Raw genomic sequence first — 15,378 nt, forward strand, 5'->3', positions numbered from 1 at the left:
TGTAGATAGTGCGCCCTTGTCTATATATACAGCAGGGAAATTGCTTGGAGACCCCAAGTTGATTTTACCTTGTCTCTTACTCATGAGAGAAGGTAGCCAGCCAGCTAAGTAGCAGGTCCCCTAAGTAGTTCACACGCTCACCCCTTACCTTTACCTACCACACCTCCCAGGCCTAAGGCCCCATTGTTCTCAGTAGATAGTAGTAGACTGCCTTAAGCGGTAGTAGTATAGCCTAGGATAGTAGATTACATAAGTTGCCTGTAGTAGTGTCAGAGCCAACAACTACCAGATGGTAAAACTAACAAGCTATTGCCTAATATAGGACTTATCAGCTAGTAGGATCTAACAGAGCTCAAGGCAACTGCCAGATAAGGGGTTGGACAAGACCAATACAGTAAGTGTGCACTATGCTATAAAGATAGCTGGGCAAAGGACCTTTGACAGGGACTGGTATGCTCTCAGGCAATACTCTTAAATGTATGTCTTAGGGTAGTAGTGTTGGATGGGGATAAGAGGTCAAGTTCTGAGGCTTAAGGCTCTCAGAACCCTCCTTATATATTCAACAGCAAAGGGGAAGAGTAATTACATGTACAAACATCATAACAAAGATAAGGTTACATGACCAGAGATAAGAAAACAAGATCACATGACTAAAGGTCATGTGATGAGATTACATAATAAGCGCCCAGCGCCTAAATAACATAAAGATGCATATATCCATAAATCTCCATGAAAATAGCGCATATATTCACTATTTCTTCGACTTAGTGGATTCTAAGGTGGTCACGCCTCTAGGGCATGACAAGTAGTACGGCCTTAAGCACCCGCTCCCACTAGCATGTACCCACCTTACAGTGGTGTACAACAAATGCACTGGTGCTCTGCCATGCTGACCCAGCAAAACCCAACTTCCTAGAAACAGACGCATCTGGTGCAGCTTTGGGTTCTATACTAAGCCAACAACAAGAAGATGGGCGCTTACATCCACTAGGCTTCCTGTCAGAGTCATTTAAAGGTGCTGAACAGAATTACAACACCCATGACAAGGAGCTCCTGGCAATTATTAGATTCTTCAAGTATTGGCGCATCTTCCTGGAAGGGACAGCACACCCCATCACGGTCTTTACTGATCATAGGAACCTGGAGTACTGGAAAGAATCCTGGACCTTTAACCATTGCCATGCCAGGTGGCACTTACTACTAGCTGGGTACAACTTCCAAATTGTCTACCGCCCAGGAAAGCAGTCCGGAAAACCTGATGCCCTTTCACAATGCTCTGACCATGCCAATATTCCACCTGCCAATCAGACCATGCTCCCTGACCCTGTGTTTGCCAACATGGCCATGGTTACACCTGAGAAGGAACTACAATGCCAGATCAAATTGTCACTTGATCAGGACAAGTCCCTTGAGGAAATCCTGCAATTCCTACAAAACAAGTCCAAGGCCCCGCCCTCAATCAAGCGTGCTTTTAGAGATTACAAAATGGAGGCGGGCCTACTCTTCTACCAAGGACGCATTGTGGTCCCTGATGTGGGAACCCTAAGGACAGACTTACTACGGATATTCCACAACAGCCCTCTGGCAGGCCATCCCAGCAGACAACAAACCCTAGAATTGATATCCAGGAACTATTATTGGCCTGGCATCCGTGCAGACACATACTGGCATGTTGATTCCTGTGAAACTTGCCAAAGAATCTGGAAACCAAAGTATGTGCCTACTCCCCTGCAACCACTAGAACTACTGTCATGTCCCTGGCAACACATATCATACAACATGATTGTAGACCTACCAAAGGATGGAAGCAACAACTCAATCCTGGTTATTGTGGACAGCTTTACAAAGTACGGAATATTTGTAAAATGCTCCAAAAAACTCAAGGCCCCCAAATTGGCAGAACTATTCCTGGAGCATGTATGGAAACGTCATGGTATGCCGGAAAAAACTGTGTCCAACAGAGGAAGGGTCTTTAACAACAAGTTCTTACGGGCACTGTACAAGCGCCTTGGTATTGACCCTCACTTCTCCTTGGCATACCATCCCCAAAGTGACGGACAGACAGAACAGGTGAACCCTTCTATTGAACACTTCCTCAGGGCCTACTTGGGAGTCAATCAAAGGGACTGGACCAAATGGCTCCCAATGGCAGAGTTTGCCTACAACAATGCTGTACATAGTAGCACAGGCAAAACTCCTTTCAAGGCCTTGTATGGATGGGAGCCTACCCTAACCCCATCCAACGTACCAACAGATGTCCTGGAAGCCAATGACCTTGCCCAGACAATGGAAGTGCAATGGAAGGAAGTAGAGTCCGCCCTCCAACAATCCAAACAAAAAATGATAGCCAGGGAAGGGGGAAAGCCAACAGAGTTTGAGATTGGAGAAGAAGTTTGGCTTGATGCCAGAAATGTCAACCTCAAAACCCTAAGTCCCAAACTAATGGAACAACGCCTGGGACCATTCAAGGTTATTGAAAAGATCTCTGACTGGGCTTATTGCCTAGAGCTTCTGCCAACCATGCAAATCCACAATGTCTTCTATGTAGGACTACTGTCTAAAGTCAGAAGGGATGAGCAAAAGCCTTCAAAAACCGTCCACCGCCTGTCACTGTGGATGGAGAAGAGGAATACAAGGTCAAAGGAATAACGGACACTGAGGAAAGAAACAGAAAATGGTATTTCAGGGTGAAATGGAAAGGATATGGATCCAAGGAAAACACATGGGAACCCCAAGAGAACCTGAAAAATGCGGGAAAAATTTTGAAGAAATATGAGGAAGAAATGAAGAAGAAGGCCCTTGGTGCTGCCAAGGCCCTTAAAGGGGGGGCAGTGTTGTAGACACAATCAATACCAGGGAATTTATTCCCATTTTCTCAAATTTAAACAAAGGCAATTGGACAACATTTTTGATCACATGATCTTGGCTGTTACAATCCCCTAACATATACCATCAGACTTGCACGATTTTTCTCATATTTTCAGTATTTTTTCCGAACCTTGTATCTTACATTTTTTGATCACGTGATCCCGGCGCCTATTACGCCAAGATGCCGCGCCAAGATGCCGTGCCAAGGGCGCTTAGGAGAAATCCACGCTTCTGCGCAGTGCGCAGCACACTTCTTACTTCCTTTATGTACTTCTTTTCTCACGCGCACAGACCATGTAAATAGTGCGTCCTTATCTATATATACAGCAGGAAAATTGCTTGGAGATCCCAAGTTGATTTTACCTTGTCTCTTACTCATTAGAGAAGGTATCCAGCCAGCTAAGTAGCCGGCCCCTAAGTAGTTTGCAGACGCTCACCACCCCCTTGACCTATCACACCTCCCAGGCCTCAGGCCCCTTTGCCGTCAGTAGATAGAAGTAGAGCGCCTTAAGCGCTAGTAGTATAGCCTTAGATAGTCATCTTACATAAACTAGTGTAGTAGTACGGCCTTAAGCGCCCGCTCCCATTAGCGTGTACCCACCTTACAGTGGTGTACAACATTGTAAAATCAACTTGTGTAGGCTTGACCAACAACAAGAAGACTACCAGTACTAGCACAAGGGAAAAAACCGTGATCAGGGCTACTTTGCGGAGTATAATAATCAAAAACTCCCCACCCCCACATAGTACCAAATTGCTATAAGGCTGATTAGTTCTGATTGCCCGCATACCACAAGTTTTGCCGGAACTCTGCAGTTAGCGGCCCTAGACAGCTGAAGAACCTGCTTGCAAAAAACCTGCTCATATCACAATTGCCAGATCTGTTGATTTGCTGTAGGGATTGTCCAACGCTAGGTTTTTGACGCAAGGGCTTAGCGCATACATACTGCATAAAAACCGCTCATAAGTCCTGTACCAGGCACCCCTATCCCCCTCGCCGTTTCAAATATTCCCTCTACACGCTCTGGCGTCCCTCACCCATACTCCCGTCCTCCCAGTCAATCCAGTCAACGTTCTGTGGCAGCCCGCTCCCAACCTCCCTCTTGCGGCCCATCACCCACTCCGCAACACCTGCCCAGAATGGAACCAGAACCAACCCTTGCCTCTCTCCTCAAGGCTATCAACACCCTCACCAGCCAAGTTGGGTCCTTGCAGGCCCAAATCCACTCTCAAGGCCAACGGCTCTCTGAGCTCAAAGCCCTATGCAAGGAGACCAACAACCTTGTTGGCGACAAAGACCAGGGTGGAACACAAGCCAAGCCTGGCCCACCAACTGGGCCTGTTACCCCTCCAACCCACACAGGAGGGGAAACCCACACTCCAGGAACGGTTAGGCCTGGGCTCAAGGCCCCTTTCAGGCCATCAAGAGGAGCGGGTTTTGACTCAGAGGAAGAAGAGGAGCCCAAACGCCCCAAAAGAGAACCTCGCAGCACGCCTAGGAGCCTCAGCTCCCTTACCCCCTTTGACATGGGGTCCAGCGTGAAGCGCCCCAAGATGGACCTTCCGGACCCTTACAAGGGAGAAGTCAGGGGTCAAAAAGCCACTCAATGGCTGGATAGGATGATGCTCTGGGTAGCCCTCCATCGTGATCAATTTGACGAGGAGGAACAGATGGTTGTGTGGATCCTATACCACATGACTGACAAAGCTGCTGACTGGGCTCTTCCCATCATTGGGACAATCATCAAGGGCAAGGGAAACCCCCCTACCACCATCACGGCCTTAACGGCCAAATTCAAGGAAGCATTTGCAGACCCCAATGCCAAGAGGGCGGCCGCCAGAAAGATTGCCGCACTAACTCAGTCCACAACCACGGCTGAGTACATCACCAAATTCCGCAATCTTATGGCGGAGCTTGATTGGAACAAGGAGGCGTATATTGCCCAATTCACGCGCGGCCTTCACTGGAAGGTAAAAGAACTCCTGTCCACCAAGGACAACATCCCCAACAATGACCTAGAGGCCATATTCGCTGCCTTGGTCAAAATTGACAACACTCGTTGGGAAAATGAAGAGAACCGCCCCAAGAAGGCATCCAACAAGTCCCCGGTCACCTTGACCACTTCCACAACCACCACACAACGGGTTTGCCTATCAGAGGACCCAAATTACGTCACCCTGGAAGAAAGGGACCGTCGCCGCGCATCTAGCCTTTGTGTCAAGTGCGGCCAAAAGGGACACGGCATCAAACAATGTCCTAATGGCTGGAAGGCCACAATCAAGGAGGCTGCCAAGACTGGACAAGAGGAGTTGGAAAAAGAGTAAGGCCAAGAGCTGCTGTCAAGCCCTTGGTCTCTAAATTAGAAACGCATGTATCTGTCTCAGAGTTTGTAAATATTGCAATGGACTCAAACAAGAAACCCCTCCTCTTTTTAGACATAATACTGCGTGACTATCCGACAGACCCTATCAAAACCCTCATTGACTCTGGCGCCACCTCCAACTTCATCTCCCCCTCATTAGTAGAAAAACTCAAAATCCCAAAAACCCTACTCAAAAATCCACGAGTAGTGAGAATGCTAGATGGTACCATATCTCAGACTGGTTGCATATGGCACCAGGTCCAACTCGCGGTCTTGGCCAATGGCCATCCCCACACTATCCCCTTTCTTGTCTGTCCCCTTGGCAACACCTTGGCAATCCTTGGCATGACCTGGCTCACAACGGAATCCCCCCTCATTGATTGGCATCAGGGACTTGTTATGTTCCCCAAACAAATTCAAATTGCCTCTGAGGAAGAAGCGGACCCTGACCCCTTATTGAACCTCCCAACTCAGTACCACGAGTTTGCTAAAGTATTTGGTGAAGAGGAATTCAAGGTCCTCCCTCCACATAGGGAATATGACATTTCTATAGACCTTATTCCGGACGCCAGGTTATCCCCAGGCCCTATATATGGCATGACAGATGCGGAGTCCAAGGCGCTAAAACAACACATTGACAAAGAACTAGCAACAGGCAAGATCCGCCCCAGTACTTCATCAGCAGGCGCCCCTGTCATGTTTGTCAAAAAAGCAGATGGTTCCCTCAGGCTTGTTGTGGACTACAGGAAGCTTAATGACGTCACGCACAAGAACGTCTATCCCCTTCCTAGACAGGATGATCTCATGGCTAAACTACAAAACGCCAAACTGTTTACTAAGCTGGATCTTTGCTGGGGATATAACAACGTCAGAATCAAAGAAGGTGATGAATGGAAGACAGCATTTAGAACTAAATATGGACTATTTGAATACTTGGTTATGCCCTTTGGTCTCACCAACGCTCCAGCCGCCTTTCAACACTTCATGAACAACTTGTTTAGGGATCTCATTGACGTGACCGTGGTCATCTACTTGGACAATATCCTGATCTTCTCAGAAAACCCAGAGGAACACCCCAGCCATGTTAGGGAAGTCTTGTCAAGGTTAATGAAGAACCAATTGTTCTGTAAACTCTCCAAGTGTCACTTTCACGTCACCACAGTGGATTACTTGGGGATTGTCATAACTCCCGCCGGCTTCTCCATGGATCAGAAGAAGATTGAGGCAGTCATGTCTTGGCCACAGCCCAGAACGGTTAAACAGGTTCAGGCCTTCCTAGGATTTGTTAACTATCTCCGCTGGTTCATCCCCAACTTTAGCTCTGTCGCACGTCCTCTGCACAATCTCACCAAAAAGGAAACCCCTTGGTCATGGGGTAACCCAGAGGAAGCAGCGTTCCAGGAATTGAAGCTTTGTGTCACCCAGTCACCTGTCCTTGTCCACTCCAACCCAGATCTACCCTACTACCTAGAAACAGACGCATCAGGGGTAGCTATGGGAGCCATACTAAGTCAACGAGGAGAAGATAACCGGCTCCATCCAATTGCATATATGTCTAAGTCCTTCTCGGGCGCCAAAGCAAACTATGATACGCACAACAAGGAACTATTAGCAATCATCAAGGCGTTGGAGGAGTGGAGAATTTTCCTAGAAGCAACAGACAGACCAATCCAGGTCTTCACAGATCATAGAAACCTGGAATATTGGAGACATGCACAAACCTTTAACCAAAGGCATGCAAGATGGCGCATCTTCCTGAGTGACTTCAATTTTGAAATACACTATTGCCCAGGGAAGCAATCAGGAAAACCAGATGCACTGTCCAGAAGGTCCAATTACGTAGATACGCCCCCAAACCCAGAAGTCATGTTACCAGCGGAAGTATTTGCCAACACGTCAGAAGAGGAACTCAATATTGTCACAGAAATCCGCACCAAACTCAGGGATGACCCGTCACTTGAACCCATCATCAAGTTCCTCACAGAAGACGCAGACAACGCACCCCTGTCAATCCAAAAGGCCTACAGGGAATATGACTGGGAAGAAGACCTATTGTGGTACCGCGGAAAGTTGGTGGTTCCAGACTCAGAAACCACAAAAGACCGACTACTCAGGGAATTCCATGACTCACCGCTGGCAGGACACCCTGGACAACAACGTACCCTTGAACTGCTAAGTTGCAACTACTGGTGGCCAGGAATGAAATCCTCTGCCAAGGAGTGGGTAGAATGCTGCCCTGTATGCCAAGCCAACCGGCAAGCCCATGCACTGGTCATTGCGCTGAAACCCTTGGAAGTTCCCCCGTTCCCATTCCACACCATTTCATACAATTTCATCACCGGTTTTCCCAAGTCACAGGGCCACAACGCTATCTTAGTGGTAATTGATTCATTCTCCAAGTTTGGGCATTTCATCCCCACCTCCAAGAAAGTTACCGCCAAAGGCCTTGCAGATCTGTTCATCACCCATGTATGGAAACTTCACGGATTACCGGTCAAAACAATCTCTGACCAAGGAACCACTTTCACTGGGAAATTCCTAAGGGCCCTCTACCAGCGGCTTGGAGTCAAACCAGCCTTCTCCTCTGCGTACCACCCCAAATCAGACAGACAGACAGAAAGGGTAAACCAGTTCATTGAGTTTTACCTACGCTCCTACGTAACCGCGGATCATTCAGACTGGGCCACTTGGCTACCTTTGGCTGAGTACGCATACAACAACGCCAAACATGCGGCAACTGGGAAAACACCTTTTGAACTTGTCTATGGGCAAAACCCAATAATGAACCCTTCCAACATCCCAGCCAACGTCCCAGAGGCAGATGCGGTAGCAGATACATTAGCCCAAGAATGGAAAGAAGCCAAATCAGCCCTCAGAATGAGCAAAGAACGGATGACCAGGGAAAAAGGAACAATACTGGAATATTCAGTAGGCAAGAAGGTCTGGCTAGATGGGAAGAACGTGGAACTCAGGACCAATTCAAACAAATTGGACCCCAAACGGCTTGGCCCCTTCAAAATCATCAAAAAGGTCTCCAGTCATGCCTACCGTCTAGAATTACCAGAAACCTTGAAAATCCATGATGTCTTTTACATTGGGTTATTGTCCAAAAGTCACAAATCCCCAAATCAGCCATTTCCAGAACAACCTCCCCCTGAAACAATAGAGGGAGAAGAAGAATACAAGGTGGAGCAGATCATTGATTCCAAGAGACAACGGGGAAAATGGCTTTACCTGATAAAATGGAAAGGTTACGGTCCAGAAGACAACTCCTGGGAGCCCGAGGAACTATTAGAACATAGCCAGGAAGAGATCAAGCGCTTCAACCAAGCTAGACTCAAAAAGGCTTGTGACGCCGCCAAGAGCCTTTAAGGGGGGGGGCAATGTTACAATCCCCTAACATATACCATCGGACTTGCACGATTTTTCTCATATTTTCAGTATTTTTTCCGAACCTTGTATCTTACATTTTTCGATCACGTGATCCCGGCGCCTATTACGCCAAGATGCCGCGCCAAGATGCCGTGCCAAGGGCGCTTAGGAGAAATCCACGCTTCTGCGCAGTGCGCAGCACACTTCTTACTTCCTTTATGTACTTCTTTTCTCACGCGCACAAACCATGTAAATAGTGCGTCCTTATCTATATATACAGCAGGAAAATTGCTTGGAGATCCCAAGTCAATTTTACCTTGTCTCTTACTCATTAGAGAAGGTATCCAGCCAGCTAAGTAGCCAGCCCTGTTGTAGACACAATCAATACCAGGGAATTTATTCCCATTTTCTCGAATTTAAACGAACTTGAACAGACAACATTTTTGATCACGTGACCTTGGCGCTTATATCATATGCTAAGCGCCAATCCACGTCCCCATCCGCGCTTACCTCAGCATACGTAGCCACCTCCACCTGATGACATCACTATGACACGTCAGTGACACGTATGCATGAGTAAGGCCAACTGCGGAGCGGGGTTCTTATTGGATTATATATTGGATATGATGTATTTGTAATTAGTCACTCTGTAGAATATATAAGGAGGCCAACCGACCATGGTAACACCCAGGTCAATTACCTCTTGTTGCATCCCACCACTGTACGAGGGCCTTAAGCCCAGTAACCCACTTAGTCACTCAGTACACACCGCCTTAAGCGGCCTCCTTGTTGTAGTTACATAGCTGGTCATTGCCCTTACGGCCTTAGTCACCATAGTATAGCTGGTCATTGCTGTAGGATAGCTTGCCACCGCCTTACGCGGTTTCCCACTTAGATACATACGGCTGCAAGCGCCCCCTTCCTTGGTGTCCTTACAGACGTCTAGGACACTAGGTAATTGACCTTAAGTTGGTTGCAAACCATGCCCACCAGCACACCCACACTTAGCCCAACAACAAGAAGGACTCCTGTACTAGCACAAGGGAAATACCGGAGATTGGGATTGCCTTTTGCTGTCAATAATCAAACCAGCGTTGTCCCCTCCTAGTACCAAATTGCTATAAGGCAGACAGTCCCTATCGCCCGCATACCCCCGGTTGCCGCACCTTTTACCAGCGGACCTAGACAGCCAATACACCCGCTTGCAGAGACTGGGTTCTACATCACGCCTGACCACGGCTGTGATTAGTAATTCCTACTGTTCAACGCTAGGTTGTTTGACGCAAGGTCTTAGCAATCAAGTAATAAAGCGCTCATAAGTCCTGATATAGGCATACTCCCCCACACACCGTCACCATTACCTCCCGCACTCCCCTTGTTCTTCCTCCCGGGCATCCTCCCACGCTGGCCGGTCCTACCCCACACATTCTATGGCAACCCGCTCCCGGCCGCCCTCTCGAGCCCGCTCCCCTATCGATCAGGGAGAGCTGGGACCCTTCCTTCCGCCAGCCTCCCCTGAGCTCGGCAAAGTCTCACTTGAGCGGGTCATCCGCCTCCTCTGGGGGCTCCAATCCCAAGTCAACCGCATTGAGCGGACCCTCTTGGAACAAGCCAAAGTTAGCCAAGAGGTTCGAACCAACGTCGAGAACATCTTGCAAACAGTTGATGTTGTCAAGGATGGGCTTGCCCAGCTCCAACAATCCCGGGGTCCCCACACCCCAGAAGAATGAAAACCCCCTGCGGTTGAGGAAACTCCCAGGGCCGCGCCCAAAGCCAAGCCTACTGGCAAGGCTCAACCATTCCTTGGGGCCCCAGCCCCCATTATCCCCACAGGGGCCCCCAGACGCGACCCCCTGTCCTTATTCAACCCATATCCCTCCTCCTCCTTCCCTTTGGGACCGGCTCCAATTCCCCAAGGACCTCCGCCAGCGCCTATTGTCACCCTGGCGCAGCCTCCAGCCCCCTCCACTGTAAAAGTGGATCATCCCAATGCCTTCAAAGGCAAAATTGGCTCGGAGGCCAAACAATGGCTGACGCGTATGTTGGCCTGGATACGCCTCAACCAGAGGCAGTTTCCCTTGGACCTGGAGGTCCTTAGCTTCCTCCTCATGAACATGGAAGATGCAGCCGGGGCCTGGGCCCACCCCCACCTGGACCAATTAGGGTCCCATTGCGCACTCATCCAGACCGTAGATGAGTTCAAAACCAAGTTCCTGGCCGCCTTTGGCAACCCCAACGCTACCAGAGCAGCGGAGCGGAAGATTACTTCCCTCACACAAACCGGCACTTGTGCCAAATATATTACTAAGTTCCGCACGCTGCAAATGGAACTCAATTGGAACGATGCCGCACTCCGCGGTCAGTTTGCGCAAGGACTCCACTGGGAGGTCCAAAAACAAATTGCCACAAGGGAGAGGCAACCCCGTACCCTGAGGGAGCTGCAAGATGCTGCCCTCATCATTGACAACGCCCTCCGCAAGGAGCGAGCCAGCCACCTGCAACAGGGTAATAAGTCTGGCAAGACTTCTTCCACCCCCAATTGGGGGGCAAGTACCAGCCAACAGGCCACCAAAACCGGTCCCCTTTCCTCCAATCCCAATAACGTCTTGGAGGAAGAACGTAACCGCCGCCGCGCAGAAGGTCTCTGTGTCAAATGCGGCAAACCAGGGCACAAGTTTGCCGAATGTTGGACCGGATGGAAGGCTACCCCAAAAGAGGATAAGGGGAAGGCCAAGGAAACCGCCAAAATTGGCAAAGACTCTGAGTACCAATTGGGAAAAGAGTAAGGGTACCTGCTGCCGCGCGCAAGGACCCCAAGGACTCTGGCATCTGTTTGGAATTTTGTAATATATCTAGTACCAATAGAATCACACCGCTCTTCACTATTCCAATAAAGCCAGAAAAACAAGCGGAAACACTAGAAGTCCTGATTGATTCAGGCGCCACATCATCCTTCCTTCACCCCTGTACTGCGGAACTACTCCGCCTTCCACTCATTGATCTCCCTACTCCCTGTACCGTCACTATGCTCAATGGGTCGAGCCCCCAGGCTGGCAAAATCTGGAAGAAGACAATCCTGACCTTCTCCCTTGATGGCAAGAAAATGACAGAGACCTTCCTTATATGTAACACAGGTTCTCACGCCGCTATCTTGGGACTGAAATGGTTGGATGCCCACAATCCGGAGATTGATTGGAATACACGCACCCTCTCTTTCCCTCATACAACCCCTGAACGCGTGGCCATTGCCAAGGAAGAAGAAGCAGATAAGAACCCTCTTGAAGGAGTACCCTCCGAGTACCATCAATATGCCAAAGTATTTGGAGAAGAAGAATTCAACAAACTTCCTCCTCACCGGCATTATGACATTGGGATAGAACTCACGGAAGAAGGCCCCCTCAACTCCCCCCTTTACAGCATGACAGACGCCAAGTCCGTCACACTCAAAGACTGGCTCAGGGATGAGTTGAAAGCTGGGAAGATCCGTCCCAGCAAATCTTCCATCAGTTCCCCCGTAATGTTTGTCCCCAATAAAGATGGATCCCGGCGCTTGGTTGTTGACTACCGTTGCCTTAACAATTGCACCAAGAAAAACGTTTATCCGCTCCCCTGTCCGGATGACCTTATGGCCCAACTCCGCGGCGCCAAGGTCTTCACCAAACTAGATCTACAATGGGGTTACAACAACGTGCAAGTTAAAGAAGGTGATGAGTGGAAAACTGCATTCCAAACCAAATACGGCCTCTATGAATCCCTGGTCATGACCTTTGGCCTTACCAACGCCCCCGCCGCCTTCCAACACTTCATGAACAAATTGTTTAAGGATCTGCTAGACGTATGCGTCATCATATACCTTGATGACATCCTGATCTACTCCAAGGATGACGCATCACACACCAAGCACGTTCATGAGGTCTTACGGCGCCTAATGGATAACCAATTGTTCTGTAAAGCGTCCAAATGCACATTCCACGTCACCTCTGTGGAATACCTGGGAATCATTGTATCTGATAAGGGTTTTAGCCTGGATAAGCTCAAAATCCAGGCTGTTCAAGAATGGCCCACGCCTACCAAGGTCAAAGAGGTCCAGTCCTTCCTTGGGTTTGCCAACTTCCTCTGAAGATTTGTTGCCAACTTCAGTCACCTAGCCAGACCACTACATTACTTGGTCAAGAAGGATACACCCTGGAAATGGGAAACAAGGGAACAAGAAGCATTCCAAAGCCTCAAGGACGCCATCACCAACGCACCAGTACTTTGCCACGCTGACCCCACAAGACCCTACTTCCTAGAAACGGACGCCTCTGGCGCAGCATTAGGTTCCATATTAAGCCAATGCCAGGAAGACGGTTGCCTACACCCACTAGGATTTCTGTTGGAATCATTCAAGGGAGCGGAACAGAACTACGATATGCATGACAAAGAACTACTTGCTATCATACGCTCATTTGAGTATTGGCGCATTTTCCTGGAAGGCACCTTACACCCCATCACTGTCTTTACCAACCACAGTAACTTAGAATACTGGAAAGAGTCTAGAACGTTCAACCGTTGCCATGCACAATGGCATCTCTTGCTAGCCAGGTACAATTTCCAGATCATCTATTGCCCCGGAAAGCAATCAGGAAAGCCGGACACCCTTTCACGTCAATCAGATCACGCCGATATCCCCCCTGCGGCCCAAACCATGCTCCCGGACCCTGTGTTTGCAAACGTTGCCCTGGTCACACCGGAAAAAGAGTTACAGCGCCAAATTGAAGCGTCCTTGGATCAAGATGAATCCCTGGAGGAAATCCTCCAATTTCTACAGAACCAGTCCAGGGCGCCCCCCTCCATCAAACGCGCATTCAAAGATTACAAGATGGAGGCCGGGTTGCTCTTCTACCAAGGACAAATTGTAGTCCCTGACGTTGGAACACTAAGGACGGACCTACTCCACATTTTCCATGACAGCGCCTTGGCAGGACATCCAGGAAGACAACAAACCCTGGAGTTGGTATCAAGGAATTACTATTGGCCTGGGATTTGTGCCAACACATACTGGCATGTAGATTCCTGTGAAACATGTCAACGGATAAGGAAGCCAAAATACGCGTCAATACCACCTGAACCCCTTGAGCTCCCTAACAGACCATGGCAACATGTCTCCTACAACATGATAGTAGACCTGCCCAAAGACGGAACTTGCGACTCAATCCTGGTCATTGTTGACAGCTTCACCAAGTACGGGATTTTTGTCAAATGCTCCAAAAAGCTCAAAGCACCTGAACTGGCGGAACTGTTCCTAGAACATGTGTGGAAACGGCACGGAATGCCTGAGAAAACAATCTCGGATAGGGGAAGAGTCTTCAACAATAAATTCCTGAAAGCGCTATACAAACGCCTAGGAATAGACCCTCACTTCTCTTTGGCTTATCATCCTCAAAGCAACGGTCAAACGGAAAGAGTGAACCCCTCCATCAAACATTTCCTCAGGGCTTACTCAGGGATTAACCAACGGGACTGGACCAAATGGCTCCCAATGGCAGAATTTGCGTACAACAATGCTGTACATAGCAGCACGGGAAAAACCCCCTTTAAAGCCTTGTACGGATGGGAACCCACCTTAACCCCATCAAATGTACCAACGGACGTCCCAGAAGCAGATGACCTTGCCCAGACAATGGAAGCACAATGGAAGGAAGTGGAATTGGCACTCCGGCAATCTAAGCAATGCATGACGGCCGGGAAAGATGGAAGCCCAACAGAATTCAAGATTGGAGAAGAAGCTTGGCTGGACGCCAAGAACGTTAACCTTAAAACCTTGAGTCCCAAACTTACAGAACAACGCCTAGGACCATTTAAGGTTATCGAGAAAATCTCCAACCAAGCCTACCGTCTAGAACTCCCTCTGACCATGCAAATCCACAACGTCTTCTACATAGGGCTCCTATCTAAGGTCAAGAGAGACAAAAAGCGCGCCTTTGAAAATCGCCCACCACCTGTCACCGTGGAGGGGGAGGAAGAATATGAAGTAGAAGGAATCACCAATGCCAAGGAAAGAGATGGAAAATGGTTCTTCTGAGTCAAATGGAAGGGTTACGGGTCTGAAGAAAACACTTGGGAACCCCAAGAAAATCTGAAAAACGCCGAAAAAATTTTGAAAAAGTACGAAAAAGAGATGAAAAAGAAGGCCCTTGGCGCTGCCAAAGCCCTTAGAGGGGGGGCAGTGTTGTAGACACAATCAATACCAGGGAATTTATTCCCATTTTCTCGAATTTAAACGAACTTGAACGGACGACATTTTCGATCACGTGACCTCGGCGCTTATATCATATGCTAAGCGCCAATCCACGTCCCCATCCGCGCTTACCTCAGCATACGTAGCCACCTCCACCTGATGACATCACTATGACACGTCAGTGACACGTATGCATGAGTAAGGCCGACTGCGGAGCGGGGTTCTTATTGGATTATATATTGGATATGATGTATTTGTAATTAGTCACTCTGTAGAATATATAAGGAGGCCAACCAACCATGGTAACACCCAGGTCAATTACCTCTTGTTGCATCCCACCACTGTACAAGGGCCTTAAGCCCAGTAACCCACTTAGTCACTCAGTACACACCGCCTTAAGCGGCCTCCTCGTTGTAGTTACATAGCTGGTCATTGCCCTTACGGCCTTGGTCACCATAGTATAGCTGGTCGTTGCCGTAGGATAGCTTGCCACTGCCTTACGCGGTTTCCCACTTAGATACATACGGCTGCAAGCGCCCCCTTCCTTGGCGTCCT

The 15,378-nt window shown here is 48.8% G+C and overlaps 4 protein-coding genes across 4 annotated transcripts; all 4 read left to right on the top strand.

Annotated features, from left to right (window-relative positions):
* Positions 1–838: 838 nt before the first annotated feature.
* RhiXN_07922 (Retrotransposable element Tf2 protein) lies at positions 839–2,840 on the top strand (the record flags this gene model as incomplete). Its single annotated transcript, XM_043327738.1, has 3 exons — positions 839–854; positions 899–2,636; positions 2,687–2,840. 3 exons carry the CDS (start codon positions 839–841, stop codon positions 2,838–2,840), a joined length of 1,908 nt encoding a protein of 635 aa, XP_043183123.1.
* Positions 2,841–4,008: 1,168 nt separating this feature from the next.
* RhiXN_07923 (Retrotransposon-derived protein PEG10) lies at positions 4,009–5,193 on the top strand (the record flags this gene model as incomplete). The annotated part of the gene is made up of 1 exon (XM_043327739.1): positions 4,009–5,193. The coding sequence occupies one exon, from the start codon at positions 4,009–4,011 to the stop codon at positions 5,191–5,193; it is 1,185 nt and encodes a 394-aa protein (XP_043183124.1).
* A 77-nt stretch (positions 5,194–5,270) lies between these two features.
* RhiXN_07924 (Retrotransposable element Tf2 protein) lies at positions 5,271–8,603 on the top strand (the record flags this gene model as incomplete). The annotated part of the gene is made up of 1 exon (XM_043327740.1): positions 5,271–8,603. The coding sequence occupies one exon, from the start codon at positions 5,271–5,273 to the stop codon at positions 8,601–8,603; it is 3,333 nt and encodes a 1,110-aa protein (XP_043183125.1).
* A 1,430-nt stretch (positions 8,604–10,033) lies between these two features.
* RhiXN_07925 (Retrotransposable element Tf2 protein) lies at positions 10,034–14,667 on the top strand (the record flags this gene model as incomplete). The annotated part of the gene is made up of 4 exons (XM_043327741.1): positions 10,034–10,310; positions 10,437–11,385; positions 11,469–12,704; positions 12,756–14,667. 4 exons carry the CDS (start codon positions 10,034–10,036, stop codon positions 14,665–14,667), a joined length of 4,374 nt encoding a protein of 1,457 aa, XP_043183126.1.
* Positions 14,668–15,378: the final 711 nt, after the last annotated feature.

This window comes from Rhizoctonia solani, chromosome 9 (assembly GCF_016906535.1).
Source record: "Rhizoctonia solani chromosome 9, complete sequence".
Lineage (NCBI taxonomy): Eukaryota > Fungi > Basidiomycota > Agaricomycetes > Cantharellales > Ceratobasidiaceae > Rhizoctonia > Rhizoctonia solani.